The sequence below is a fragment of the Miniopterus schreibersii genome (assembly GCF_964146895.1).
Source record: "Miniopterus schreibersii genome assembly, chromosome: 16".
In the NCBI taxonomy this organism is placed as follows: Eukaryota; Metazoa; Chordata; class Mammalia; order Chiroptera; family Miniopteridae; genus Miniopterus; species Miniopterus schreibersii.
Window position 1 is genome coordinate 7,818,650 of NC_138116.1, and position 15,742 is coordinate 7,834,391.

The 15,742-nt window shown below is 39.9% G+C and overlaps 1 protein-coding gene across 1 annotated transcript in view; it reads right to left on the reverse strand.

The window, feature by feature from the left end:
* Nucleotides 1-15,742, reverse strand: part of CEP112 (centrosomal protein 112) — a 217,300-nt gene that overhangs the window by 53,415 nt on the left and 148,143 nt on the right. Inside the window, exon 22 of the mRNA XM_081162815.1 lies at nucleotides 5,603-5,665. Coding sequence (XP_081018941.1) covers nucleotides 5,603-5,665 — 63 coding nt within the window. The remainder of the gene's footprint in view (nucleotides 1-5,602; nucleotides 5,666-15,742) is intronic.

Consider the following 15,742-nt stretch of genomic DNA (forward strand, 5'->3'; position numbering starts at 1 on the left):
TTTATTTTGCTGAGAAATATACTTATTAGAATGAGAAAAGCTATTTGCCTTTCCTACTACTCTGAACTGGAATAACCAAAGAAAACAATGAACAGAGTTCGTTTTCCATAGTTACTCTGCTCTATCTACACAGCCATGTCTGAGTCTCCACCAATGCCTGTGACCGTGCTAAGCGCTTTAGGCTCCCGGGGAGGCAACCATGCTCACCGCCCATCTGCTACTGATGGGGAAACAGAGGCGCAGAAAGAGGTCACGTATTTTATGTTGTTGAAGATGACATCCAACCGAGGGGACAGGCAGGATTTGAACCACGCAGTCAGAACAATGGCTGCACTAACTGGTTCCTCAAACTAGCCTACTTTGAACAGGTTTAGGGAGTGGAAAGGAGTTTATGATGACACAGTTCCAAATATGCTGCTTTCTTCCTAAGTGCTAATATATCCACGAAAGTTTATTTTGGTCCAAATAGTGTCATTCCAGAGACTCCAGGAGTATTCTCTAAACTGAGAACTGGTTTTATGACTGGGTTCCGTCCCAGCTCTCAAAGTAATCGGATGACGGCGGGGGGGGGGGGGGGGGGGGGGGGCTGTGAACTTCATGGGCTGACTGGGAGCACTGCTCTTCCTTTGGTTTAATGTACCCACTTCCTGTCAAATTCAATGGTGATGACTTTTCAAAAGCAGGAAACGGTTTCTGCTAATAAAAGAAAGAACCTAGTCCTGGGTTAGACTATACTTCTGTTGGTTTGTGGGAGGAGGGCTGGCTGAGAAACGCTGGGCTGATTAGCTATCTTCCTTGCAACTCAGTGTTTCCAGTGATTCTTAGGTGACAAAACTAGTTTACAGCATTATAAGGCAATAAACAGAATGTGTCTGGAGCTTCCCTGAAGCCAAATTCTATAGAAATATTTGTTACTACCAACAGAAATAATAGCACATTTACAATAAAATATGGAGTATTTACGATTTTAGGAGGGAGCTAACTCAGTGTAACAAAGTTTAATATTTAGAATTTGTAAATAATCCAATATTAAGACAATTGTGACATAAATGACAAAATGCATCAGAGCGGCACGGCCCTATTTCTAAATGCAAGCTGAACCGCCTGCTGTAAGTGGGGATTCATTTACTGAGGATGAAGATGTTTTCATCTGGTTTTTGAATTTTGATGAAGTGTTTCCATTCTGGCATCAGTTCCATTAATTCTCATAGCACTTCTATGAAACAGGGAAGGTTAAATTTTTATAGTGAATGTCAAAAACCGAGGCACAGAATAATCACCTCGATCACAGTCACAGAGCAAGAGGAGCCAGAGATAAGGCAGAGCCAGATTTCCTTGGCCCAACATGAAACTTGGGATTGGTATTTTATAAGAACATGGGGCCAAATAGCAAAAATAACTCACTCTTTCAATGACTATTGCAGCGTTTCAAGTAAAGTAAAATAAAACTTTGTAGGAGTGATGAGTTTAACTCTGCAATGTGTTCATTGCATGTTTGATGCGTGTGTGTGTTAGCTCTATGCAATTTTATCACATGTATAGATTCATATATCCATCACCACAGTCATGCAATGCATTTTTAAAGTAGAAAGTAATTTCATTTCTTTAAAAAATAGTAAGATTTCGATTAGCTTTATAACTGACTGAAGATAAAAATATTTTGGAGTTCTTCAAATGACAAGGGCATGAAAGAGGGATCTCTCATTTTCAGATTTATGACAAGAGCACATCAGAAAGAAAGAAATGGAGGCTGTGAAAGGAACTAACTACTAGGGAAGTCCAGGGTATTCTGAGGAAAGGACACTGGCTTTTGTGTGGAAAATGAGACCTTACATTCTTTGGGGAAATAATGAGATTACCTTTGGAAAGTTAATGTAAAAACGTATGAAGATGATATAGGGAGTCAAACCCTTCAGGTGAAACACCTTGGACAGATAAACAGATAAACTGGTTGACAGACTGACAGATAAGATGGATATATAGACATGACTAAAATATAGAGACAATTTTTAAAAACTGATTTGAGATTTAAGATTGAGAAGTAATCATACTAACTAGGTCAATATGCTTTAGGTGAGACATAGAGTAAAGAGAATAGACGATTTTCACCTTAGCTCATTGCACATAACTGGCACACAATAAATACGTAAGTAGTGGACTTACAATCATAGTACATTAAAAAAATTGCCTGAAATAATATATTGAGATAATCTAGCCTTTCATAAAATAATAATGTAAAAAGTTTCTGAGAAAAATGGAAACTAATATAATCATAATCAAACTTCACCAGTTTTGGTTGAGTCATAATTAAAAACCATAGAACAAAATGCTACCATTTAACTAAATGTTTACCCTGCACTGGCTTCAGAGGAGGAAATGTATTCAAAATCCCCATGAGTTTACAAATTAATATTCTGGAAAGCAAAGGGACAGCTCTTTGGGGCTGATACTGCAAGCAACCTACTCCATGAAACTATAATAGTTAATGATTATCGCTAAGCAATTAATTCTTTGCATCAGTGTTAGTGGTCTTATTAAGTCTTAAAAATAACAGGATTCTAAATAGAGATTGATATTTTAACTTTAACTCACTTTACTGTTTTTCAGATCATAGTACAGTCTGAGATTTTTATAAAGCTCTTCTTTAAAATACAATTGACAAGACAAGGCATACTTGGGAAGGCTCAGCGAACATGGGAGATCTTCATAAAATACATGTAAAAGGGGCTCCTTGATACGTTTTACATTCTGGTTGTCACGGTGGAGTGACAGGAAGAGTGAAGTGACAGGGTGTGTGGGACACGTGGAACAGGTCCAGGCACTAATCTGCAGCAGGCATGTGGGAGCTAGCGTTGGGCAGTGGGTGGGCCGCTGGTATCCCAGCTTCAGTCTTCCCCACCACCACCTACACCCCTGTAGGTGGCAATATCTTTCTTTGACAAATGGCCACCAAGTAAGTCCACTGAGTGGGGAGAGCTGCATTACAATGGAAGAGACAAGGTTAATATGTAATCCTGAGATAAAAAGAATAAATACGTGATTCTGATAGAATGATATTGGGAGTGTGCCCTGAGATGACAGGAACCCCAGAGGGGCACTGTCCTGGGTATGCCAAGGGCTTGCACATGGCCTGAAAGGTCCTAAACGCTTGATAAAATCTAAAGATTAAGTAACTTCCTTTAAGGGACGAAAATATTTAAAATATTTTCCAAATTTAACCGATGATCTCCTGGGTACCAATGTATTCATTACCAAAGCATTCATTTTATTACGTTTTTTGGGAGAGATTTTTTAAAATGTAATAAACAGTTGAACAACTATGTTCCTGCATTCTCCTCAGCTTAGATATTTATTAGAGAATCCAGTCAACTACAACTGGAAACCAAAAAAAGTCAACCCATGGTTCGGTTTTATAATGTTTATTTTTAAATCATCTGCTTCTCTGAACCGACTGGGCCGCCAACCAACGTTTCTCGCATTCAGAGGTGGGCACAAACGCCGGCAAGGTAAGGTCGTCGTGCTGCCGTCAAGAGGAGGGTGGACTGTCCTTGCTGTGTTACGAGGCCCTTTCTAAGGTGTTTTTCTTCCCTGGCATTGCCTGGCCTTCATTTACGAAGAGATGGGCACAGGGCGGGAGAGTTGTTACTGGCTGGTTCCCCCCCCCCCTTCGTCACGTCTTTACTTGGGAAAATATTTAGCAACCCCTTAGCTCTCCAAGTTTTGGAAGGGGATTTTTATCAATGCTTAAAAACCCCAAAATAAATAGATACTTTTTTGCTCTTTCCATGCCTCTTTCCTTCATTGCAATTTTACTACTTCTGTTGTAAGGGCCAACAGTGGTTAAGTGCTTTTCTAGGTGCTGGGCTCTGTGCTAAGCACTTTTGGGCATCGTGTTACTTAATCCTATGAGGTAAGCATCACTCCCCCATTTTACAGATGAGGACACTGAATTCCAGGGAGGGCAGGTAACTCGCTCAAGGTCATGCAGGCTGGAGGGCTGGGATTCAAATTCAGGTCTGCTGCACTCCATGGCTTAGGCTTCTCTGCACTAACTCATGTCTAATTTGCTTTAATACGAACTAATCGGGCTTCTCACACATTCCTGTAGATAAACTTGAACACTCCTGTTTACACTCCCATTATCGAAGCATTTTGCTAGCTATCTTCTATCTCACTTTCGGTCCACCTCCCCCATTTAACATGAAGCAAAATCAGCAGGAAGCCAGGGCAGGCCAGCTGGGCAGTGTTCAGGTTTCGGTTTAAACTTTAACTTCTGAAGTAATAAGATTTCTTCTGATTACAAAAACTTTTCTCGGTGGATTAAAAAGGATACTCCCCATGTCCCTTCCTCAAGGAAGGGCTGGAACAAGGGCGGCCCAGACGATCAACATCTTTTCAAGTAAGCACACAGGACCTTCACTTGAAGACTTTGACTTCCTAATGGGGTGCAAATTCCATAACATGCACATTTTTGAAATAATTGTAGTAGAAAATCTAAGAAATTTCATCATCGTCATCACCAAAGTCTGGTGATATTAAAAATGTGAGGGATTGGGCTGGGCTGGGATGTCAAGGTTAAGAGCTTCCACTCCAATGTCAAGTCCAGGTTGGATCCTGGCTTAGTCATTTGCTAATTGCATGACCTCACTTTTGTGAGCCTTAGTTTCCTCAGCTGGAAACATGGGGCCAATAATAATTCCTAACCTCCGAGTTATAACGAGTGAAGATGGAATGAGTCAATATGGTCAGTGCCCCATAAAATTCTTGATATTATTATCGTTTTGTTGTTGTGCTATTACTACCACTGTGTGGTAACTCATAAAATGGTACATGAATTTCAGTTTACTACCATGTATCATTGTATACATGCAAAAAGATTAGGAAAAGTTGAGTTACAAAGTCATTAGTTATTATGACACAAAATTAAATGGGTCAATCTATCCATCCATAAAATGAAAATTAGTATTTATTTAGTTAGGATCATTCATACAACTGAGGAATGCTTGCGATTCCCTGAATGGTACTATAGGAGAGCACTGTAACAACACAGGCAGAGGCAGCCCTCCAAGTATCCTGTCAAGTAGAGACAAGCATCAATTATTGACCTTTTCATCCTAAAACTACAACAGTAACAACACACAGCAAGCTGAGTGTAGGGGCTCATCACTCTTCTTTTTCCCAAAAGGAGTCAACAGTTGAGCTGCTAATTTGATGCAGATATTTGTCACTTGGAATGGCTGTTAAGCCTTCTTTAGCTGCAGCAAACTGGAATACTGCAAAAAAGCCCAGATGGCATCAAACCGCTTACATCACAGGTGTAGGCGTGTGTCTCCGCCCTCATGAAATATGCTTTGGCCCAGGCTTGCTCAAGTGCACAAGCTGGTTTTACCACATGTGAGTGTGTGTTCGCATGGTTCCATTTAAAAAATTTTAATAAAAAATATTAAAAACATATATTATTTATTCATATATCCATCAAAAACATGATACTAATTCATGAGAAACTGGAGGGAATACAGTTTAACCCTGAAGTACAAATGCTTTTATGCACAGGTTCCTTCCCTGTTTGCTTGGGTTTTGCTTTATCTTTCCACGTTCTTACCTTCGAAGACTTGGCAAGCTTCTGGGCGTACTCCTTCTCAATCTGCTTCAGCCTGCCGTTGGCCTGAAAGAAACACAGACACGTACATGAACACACACAGTGACCTGTGAGCCCGGCATCTCGCACATGCCTATCGCCAGCGGCTGGGCCGGCTGCCAGCTGCACCACCCTCCAGAGCAGCCAGAAAACCGCAGGGCCTGTCTTTGATCTGACGCCAACTATTCATCACTTAAAAAGCAAAAAGAAAAAGAAGAAAAAAAAAAGATCTCTCCTGCCAATTATTAGACAAACACAGACTTCTGTGGAGACAGAGAGAAAGGGAGCGGGAGAGACAGAAATAGGCAGAGCGGGAGCGGGAGGGCTCAGAAGGTAAAGTGGGAAGCGGAGAGGAAACAAAGGAGAGGGGAAAGGAAAGCAGGGGGGGGGACCTCCATGCCAGTATCTGACTAGACATTCTCCTTGGAGCACTTTGCCCAGAGCTGCCTGGTGGCACAGATCTGGCTGCTAATGCTTTCAGAAGGGCACCTGGGTGTCAGGACATTGACTCTTGCACAATTCCGTTTTCATTTTTGCCCTTGGCTCTACCTGATCCCCTCTCTCATTTCATCTCTCCAGACAGCACACCAGGGGTGAGGAGAGGGGCAGACATGGAATAAATTAATATGCATGTTGAAACCCTAATCCCAATGTATGGTATTTGGAGGTGAGGCCTTTGGAGGTAATTAGGTCATGGAGTGGAGCCCTCATAAATGGGATTATTGCCCTTATAAGAAGAGACCAGAGACCTCTCCAGCTTTCTGCCACATGAGGATACAAGAGATGGCAACCTGCAACCTGGAAAAAGGCTCTCACCAGGGCCTGATTATGCTGGCACCCTGACCTCAGACTTCCAGCCTCCAGAACTGTCAGAAATAAATTTATGTTCTTGATAAGCCACCCAGTTTATGGTATTTTGTTATAGGACCAAGCTGAATAAGATAATAGCCATGTGTTTTATGGACTTAATTTCAAAAGCAATTCTTCAGAGTTTATTTCATAAATCTCTGTTATTTATAATCCCATTGAGGACAATGGGGAGTTGTGGTTTTTTTTCAGGACAGGGTAGGTAACAATTGTTATTTCTTTAGTAAGCCATCAGACTCTATTCTAGATCTGTAATTAATAGAATCAAGGCCACTCTGGACCTCTTGAGGGGTTTATGATATATGTAGAACAGGATAGAAATAGAGAAAAAAATCGATGAAACCAAACGCTATTTCTTTGAGAAGAGACCAATAAAATCAATATACCTCTGATAAAAAATAAAAGAAAAGAGAGAGAAGATATAAATTACCAGTATCAGAAATGAGAGGGGACATTGCTATCAGATCCTATAGACATTAACAGGGCAATAAGAAAATATTAGGAACGACACATTTCCAAAATTTTTTATTTTAGACAAAATGCGTAAATCTCTTAAATGATACAAATTACCAAAAGTAACTCAAGAAGAAATAGAAAACTCAAAGAGTCCTATATCCATATATGTATCTCTCCCCACTCCCCCCACTTATATTCAGGCCCAAGTGGTTTCATTAGTGAATTCTATCAAATATCAAAGGAAGAAATATCAAGTTCACATGAAGTCTTCCAGAAAATACATCATGATAACTGGTTAAAGAAGCAACGTTCCTCCACCAAATCATGAACTCTACCTCTCACCACCATCGAAAGCCTTACACCATTAGTTCTCTAGTCTCCCTTCCTTTTACATCACCAATATTTTCTTCTACACTGACTCCTTTTCATGTAATTACAAAAAGGCTAGTTACACACACACACACACACACACACACACACACCACACCCATACAGCCCTCCCTGAAATACTGATCTACCCCTGTGACAGTTTCACAAACATATACTTCAAGTACCTCCTCTGTGTTGGGCACCGTATGTTTACAGAGGTGAAGATTTAACGCACTTGGGGAGGAGACAGATAAATGAATAGATAAAATACATAAGTGTCACAAAAGAGCTATGTGCAGGGCGTTATTAGGGAAACACCGAGAGATACCTCAATCAGAGGCTTCTGCCAGGAGATGAATATTAGAGGTAATGATGATGATGACAATCATGACGACAGCAACAAAACAACTGATCTTTATTTGGCGCTTACTGACACGTTCTTTAAGTGCTTGACACATATTAACACACCCAACCCTCTTAAAAACTGAGACAGACACGGTTATTACCCTCACTTATAAAAAGTGAAACCGAGAGACAGGAGCATTAAAAAACTCGCTCAGGGTTATCAGCTGGACATGAACAGGAATCAGCTAATTGAAAAAAGGAGAGCATCCCAGGTGAGAGGAACAGCATGTCCAAGCTCGGTAAGGGGCACAGCTTCCTTGAGCCTGGTGCTTTCTCTTCTTCCTTCGAAGCCACATTTCTTAGTCATCTCAACTCCCTGTCTCCACTTTCAATTACTCAACAGTTCTTGATTCATGCCCTGAATGTGACCCCGTTGCCTCCACTCAACGCATCAATGACCTTCCCATTGCTCTAGTAAGAGGCCATTTTCATAACACTCAATTTTTTTATTGTAAAAGTCAATACAGAGTGTGGTAGTGGTTATACAAGTCTATAAATTTATTAAAAACTCCTAAAACTGTATTCTTAAACAGAATGATTTTATACTATGTAAATTACACCTAAATAAAGCTGTTTTTAAAAAGTATATGCATCCTTAGTGTAGAAAAACAGGTAAATAATGTATTATATGTAACATTTCTTATAATCTATCACCATAGTCACAATGTTGACGTTTTAGTGATTTTTATGTGCAATAATATATTTACATGTACCAGGATATTTCTGAAGTCTTAAACCTGACATTTTGTTCCACTAATCGACCCCTCCCAGTTTGGTCCACTCTGTTAAAGAGGGGAGAAACCGGACAGTTTAGGACAAGGGCTGTAGTATCATCATCAATATCACTATTTACTGGCCATCTATCTACTCACTAAATATTGGTGGATCCATTCTTAGAAAAAGGACCCATATTCCAGAATAAGACTGGCCCCATTTCAAGTCATGCCGCCGAATCAGAGTTTTGGATACATTCTCTGTTCACACAGAGCTAATAACTATGGTCAGTACTGTGGACTAAAATAATGTATATTTAATGGCAGATAAGCTAAAAAAAAAAAAAGGAACAGTTGATTTTCTGCTCTTACCGTAATTCACAAGAACTAATTTTCTCACCATTACAACATATATATTTACATGGCAAACATCCATAAATGATCACAGGAGATTGACATGAATTTCCACCCCACTCACTGAGTAAGAAAGCCAACTGTGAAACAAGCTTATGGAACCAGTTAAAGAATTAAGATCTAATCATATTTCAAAAGCTCACCCTCAGAGAAGCTCTCTGAAGCAGAGGCCACAGAAACTGAAACTCATTTATTATTTGGGCAGAAACACAAACTTTAAGAGAGGGAGGGAAAAAAACTACTTTGCTCTAGGAAAGAAGCAACTATTCTCTGATGTGCAAAAAAGAATTCATCATCAAAGAACAACAGTAAAATGGGGTCAATTAATTTTTTTAAGGATCTCTACCTTCTATGTTTTTGTCTTTGCTACTGTGATGCTCTACACCAAACTCTAATGTTGCACAATTTGACAAATGTCAAAGGAAAATGACCTAATGTATTTAACAAATTTTAACATATATAATATACATTTTAAATATATTTAACATATTTACATCTGAGTCGTACCTTTAATGGTATAGTACTTTTAGGAAGCAGACAGAAGATCTCTTTCAAATGTGTGACTTCAGACATCAGAAAGTGTTGACATCGTCCAATGATCAAATGATGTTAATTGAATTACTGGTCAAGTAATGTTATTTCAAATAAACTTTGAATTTAGGAGTTAGATGTCGTCATTCAGCATCTCTTAAATCACATTAATATTTTACTTATGACTTGAAAATTTTCTACTTTTTTGGCTCATTTGTAACAAACTAATGTATTATAGGAAGTTGCTTTACTGGAATTATATGCAGTTCAATATAAAGCAGTCATTTCAATACATGACAAAAGCTCTCTTTCCCCTGCTGGATAATGGGGAAGCTTGCAGGAGGTGCTGAGAGGACATTCCCGAGAGTTAGTCATTAGATCTCCCTACCGGAAAATGGCCAAGAGCTTGTCTGGTTTACCAGGACCATCCACACTGAGATGGAGCTCCACACCAACTCAGTGAAAAATAATATTCGAAATGTTGACAGCAATGATGAACATGCATAAAACACGACCTGTCCCCTATTCAGTCTGCAAACGTGAGGTGCCCAGCCAGTTTTGCTGCTGTGCAGGCGAACCTCCCGTCACCCAGACCCTCGAACGTGCTCCGTCTTCCTGGTGCCCACGGGCTGCCCTGATCGGCTGTTCAGCACCTGCTGCCAAGTGGTGAGCAGGAGGGCTTGGTGGGTAAGAGCTTTGAAGCTGAACAAATGTGGGCGGTGTCACCACAGGCAAATTACTTCACTTTCCTGGGCATTATTTGATAATGTGCAGATAAAGTGGACAATAAAGATGAAACAGGACTGAGGTTTAGCAACACAGCACCGGTGGGAGTGCAGGATGGCGGGGGTCAGAGAGCGGTGAGTAAGCCCGCAATGAGTGCAAACACCGCGCTTAGGGCGAGGGGCCGGGGGAAACAGCAGGCAAGGCAAGGGCGATCAGAAGGCGGACTGAGATCCGGGCTGAGCTAGCTGGGCGACGTTGAGGTCTGAGGCATGGGCAAAGTGGAAACAAGCTAGAAGTTTCTTTACTACAGCTGAGCTCACAAAATTGTGCGTCAGGCCAGCAGAAAAGTCAGCTGTCAGGATCCACCCTTTGCAGTCAATTCTAGTTACTCTCTTGCTCCTTCTCCCGGGCTGAACTCATGAAAATAACCAGTTGCCTCAGGTTTTTTACCGGGGAAGCAAATTTCTTCCTGACATGTCTCCAAGATTGGGGTACGCTGCTGCTTTCAACAATGAGAATACTTCTTATTTGTAAATGTTTACATTACACGCTAATTGGCACATACAAAAGACCATATTTTGTGCACTTAGGAAACATAAAAGAACCCTCCTACGATGACCACACAACTCAGTATCTAGCACTGCAAATGCCAGGGCTTCCCCCCACCCCACTCCATCCCTGACCTTTTCTAAGAATTAACCTCTATCTTTAATTTTATTTATCGACTTGCTTAAAAAATTACATGTGTAATTACCTCTAACAGAATATTTAGCTTTATTATTTTTAGCTTTCTATAAACATAATCACGCTCTATGTAATTTCCTGAAGTGCGCTGTTTCTAGGGATCATAGATGTTTCCTCTGAAGCCATATTTCCTTCATTTTCACTGCTTTAGAACATTCAAGTGTGGGAACAGACCAAAGTCATTCATTCTTCCTGATGGGCATTTGAACTTTTTAAGACTCCCCTCCACGAGCCATGCTGCTGCGAACCTTCCTGCTCATGTCTCCTGGTGAACATTTGTGAGTTTCCAGGGCATATGCTAAGGAGTTGAACTGATGGTTCATAAATCAAATGTTCAACTTTACAGGATAATGCCGCCAACATTTCATGTTCTCACCACAGTATGTAAGAGTTCACTTTGTTCCACACTTTCAATCATACTTAGCATTGTCAGACTTCCTACTTTTAATATCAGCTTTAGTAAGATATAACTCACATATCATAAACTTCAGACTTTTTATCTCTACAATGCAGTGGTTTCTAGTGCAGCCATAGAGCAGTATAACTATCACCACTACCAAGTTCCAGGGCGCTTTCATCACCTCCAAAAGAAACCCACGCTCATTAGCACTCGCTTCCCAATTTCTCCTCCCCCAGGTCACTGGCAACCACTAATCTCCTTCAGCTCTATAGGTTTTTCTATTCCGGACATTTCACATAAATGGAGCCATATAATGCGTGGCCTTTTGTGACTGGTTTCTTTCACTTAGCACACTTTCCCGGTTCATCTACTCTGTGGCTCGTGTCAGTTCTTCATTCCTTTCGCTCTCAAATAATATTCCATTGTATGAATAGACTGCATTTTGTTTACCTGTTCATCAGTTGTGTGAACAATTTGGGTTGTTTCCACTTTTTGGCTACTATACATAATGCTGCTGTAAACATTCTTGTACAAGTTTCTTTTGGAAATATGTTTTCAATTTTCATGGGTGTACACCTAGGAGTGAAATTGCTAGGTCATATGGTAACTGCATGTTAAACTTTCTGAGGAACTACCAAACTGTTTTCCAAAGGGACTGCACCATCTTTCATCCCCATCATCAAAGTGCGAGGGCTCTAATTTCTCCACCTCTTGCTAAAACCTGTTATTTTCCATCTTGTTGATCACAGCCCTCCCAGGGGATATGAAGTGGTATCCTGTTGTTTGAGTTTGCATTTCCTTAATGACTAATGATATTGAGCATCTTTCCTTCATCTGGCAATGTGGTGGATTATATCAGTGGGCTCCTAACATTTAATCACCCTTGAATTCCCGCACCAGATCCGGCTTTGTCACAATCACTTTTTATATACTGCTGGATTCTGTTTCTGTATCTTTGCTAGGATTTCTACACTTAAGATTGCATGTGAGTTTGGTATGTTACTTTATTTTTACTTCCCCTGGGTGATCTTCGTATCAAGATTATACTTCCTTGAGTGGACTGGGGAATACTCCCTTTTTTCCCCCTCTCTGATAGATTTTGTATATTATTGAAATTATCTGTTCCTTGAGTATAAAATCATTTGTGTTTGATGTTTTCTCTGATGAAATACTTAAAACTAAATGCTCTACTTAATATCTATAGAATTAGAGTTTTCTATTTCTTCTTCATTCAATAACATTTTCTAGAAAATTTGCCTTTTTGCCAGATTTTCAATTTTATTGGCATAAAGTTATTCATTGTTATCTTTTCAATCTTTACTTGATCAGCAGCTCTTCTCCCCCTTTCCTCCCTTGTCTATTTGTGCCTTTCTCTATTTTTCTGAGTAGTCTTCCAGGAACTTTGTATTTTACTAGTCTTTCAAAAACTTAAATTTTGCTTTCATTAAGACTTCCTACTTCCTAGGCACCCATGACCTTATTCCTCTCTGATTTTCTAGAAACTCTCTGACAATTGCTTGTTGATCTCTAGCTGATTTTAGGTAAGAATTGCCAAATATCATCTGTTCTCCCAAAATTATACCCCACTTCAAAAAACCTCACTCACAGTTTTAAATCATCTTTTTGTTGATGTCACTTGCAACTCTTTATTTCTGGTTTCAACATTTCTTGCACCCAGATCCAGACTCGTGTTCAACCACAGCTTGGACAGGCACTCTCTGGGATGTCTCATGGGCACTCAACTAACTGTCCTGACTGAACGCAATCCTTTCCCCCGAGTCTGTTCCTCATCTTCATTGATGGCCCCTTCACTTAGTCACCCGCATCAGAAACTGAGGAGGATTTCTTAGATTTCTTCTCCCTCACCCTTGACAGTTACGCCAATTTTTACTTCTAGGTCCTCAATTTTTCTCCCCTGAATTTAGAACAATTAAATGATTGGGGTAACATTGGTTAATAACGCTATACAAGCTTCAGGTGTACAATTTTACAATACATCATCTGTATATTCCACCCAAAGTCTAGTCTCCTTCCATCAGCATATGTTTGATCCCCTTGGTCCATGTCATCCCTCCACACTCCCCTTTCTCTCTGGTAACCACCACACTGTTGTCTGTGTCTATGACCTTGTTTTATTTATTCATCTGTCGCTTTTTGTTTAATATTCCACATGAGTGAAATCATATGACCTTGTCCTTTTCCATATGACTTATTTCACTTAGCACAATTCTCAAGATCCATCCATGTTGTTGCAAATGACAATATTTCATCTGAGCAGCTCATTAACAGCAATGGATGGATCATCCAAACAAAAAGTCAATTAGGAAATATTGCCCTTAAATGACACATTAGACCAAACAGATGTAATTGATATTTATAGAGCTTTCCATCCCCAAATGACAGAATGTACATTCTTCTTAAGTACACAAGGAACATTCTCAAGAACAGCCCATATGTTGGGGCAGAAAACGAGTCTCAATAAATTTAACAAGACAAATCAAAGCAAGCATATTTTCCAACCATAGCAGTATAAAGCTGGAAATTAACTACAAGAAGAAAGCTGGAAACCCCACAAATATGTAGAGATTAAACAACATGTTACTGAACAACTAACTACTGGGTCAAAGAAGAAATGAAAGAAGAGATCAAAAGATACAGAGAGGGGAGGGGGGTGGGATGGGGTAGAATGGGTCATTGGGAAGGAAAGGGGACATCCATAATATTTTGAACAAAAACCAAACAAACAAACAAAAAAAGATACATAGAGACAAATGGAAATGAAAATACAACGTATCAAAAATTTTGGGATGCAGCAAAAGCAGTACTAAGAGGGGAGTTTATAGCATTATAAACCTACCTCAAGAAACAAGAACAATCTCAAATAAACAACCTGTTACACCTTAATGAAGCTCAAAGTCAGTAAAAGAAAGGAAATAACAAAAATTACAGCAGAATTAAATGAAATATAGAGAACAAAAAGACACAGAATTAGTTAATGAAGCCAAGAACTGGTTCTTTGAAAAGATAAATAAAATTGACTAACCTCTGGCTAGATTTACCAAGGAAAAAAGAGAAAAGACTCAAATGAAATCAGAAATGAAAGAGGAGATGTTACAATGGACACCACAGAAACACAAAGGATTATACAAAATCTGACGAAGGGCTATACTATATACCACCAAATTTGAAAACCTAGAAGAGATGGACAAATTCTTAGAAATATATAACCTTGCTAGATTCTCTAGAATTTTTACAGTAGCCTTCTAACTGGTTTCTTATTCTTGCTAGCTACCTTTTTTTCCTGTGTGATATATATCCACTCACTACCTTTCCACTGTGGCTCTATCTAAAATGTAAATATGATCATGTCACCTTGCTTCAGGGACTAGGCCCAGTCTAAGTGCCCTGAGCCAGGTTGGAGCAGCAGGGACAGCATCCTGAACCTTTCTCTCTGCAGTCTTGACCTCTCCAGCCCTTGGTGCCTTTGCTCCCTTGCCCAGAAGTACAGTAAGCATACGGGCCCAGGTCATTCTCTGAAAACTCTACTGGCTTTTGCTTTTGCTTGGTGATGCCTTAAAACAGTGGCTCCAGTCTGGGAGGCTTGGGGTTAGGAGGCATCCCAGCATTACCAGAAGACACAAGGAAAAGCTGCTCGAAGAGCTAGGGGCCTGCAGATAGGATCTCTACGACCTTCTGTTGAAGGGTGTCCCCTCAGCCCCCATTACTGAGTTCTTTAGACTATTCAGTTTCTTCCAACTAGGTGTCTGCAGCATCACTACTCAACACTCCAGCTCAGTCTAACCCTCTCTCCAGCTGGCCTCTTCTTTCTTTTCAGACCAAAATCAGCACTGTAGGCCATCACACCTATATCCCAATTACATGTTACTCTGATCCCAGTTAGAATGGGAGGTCTTAATCTTCCCGTGATTTTGGGGGTGAATTATTTATGTCTGATGTCAGATCACTTTACTATAGCATTGTGTAAATCTTGTAGATTTTACTAGAGGGGAAAAAAATCAATGAAAAGGGTGATAATCAGAGACTAAAAAGAAACCTGGGAACCCAAATCTTGAGAAATAATTTTGCAAAGCCTAAATGTTTGTTCAAAAGCTATAACACTGAAAAATATTTCCCCAGACAGGATTACAACAAAGAAGGAAGTAGGAAAAATGACAATAGAGTGAAAGGAGAAAACTTGTTTGAGATTCTAAACCTACTAAATTAGAACTGCCAGGAGCTGTGGTCCAGAGATCTGCATTCAAGTTCCCCGTCCCTTCTGGTAGTCGGCACTCTCCTGAGTAAAAGCATTTGGACAGTCATTTATAAAGCACATAATTTCTACTTATACTTCTGCTGTATTATCTCGTTTCTATGGTGATTTTTTTGTGGAAAGAGCCCAACAAGTTGAGATGGGCTGTTTTAAATAAATAAATATCATCCACTTTGAAAACCCCGACAGTTTCTATGGTAACACAGAGT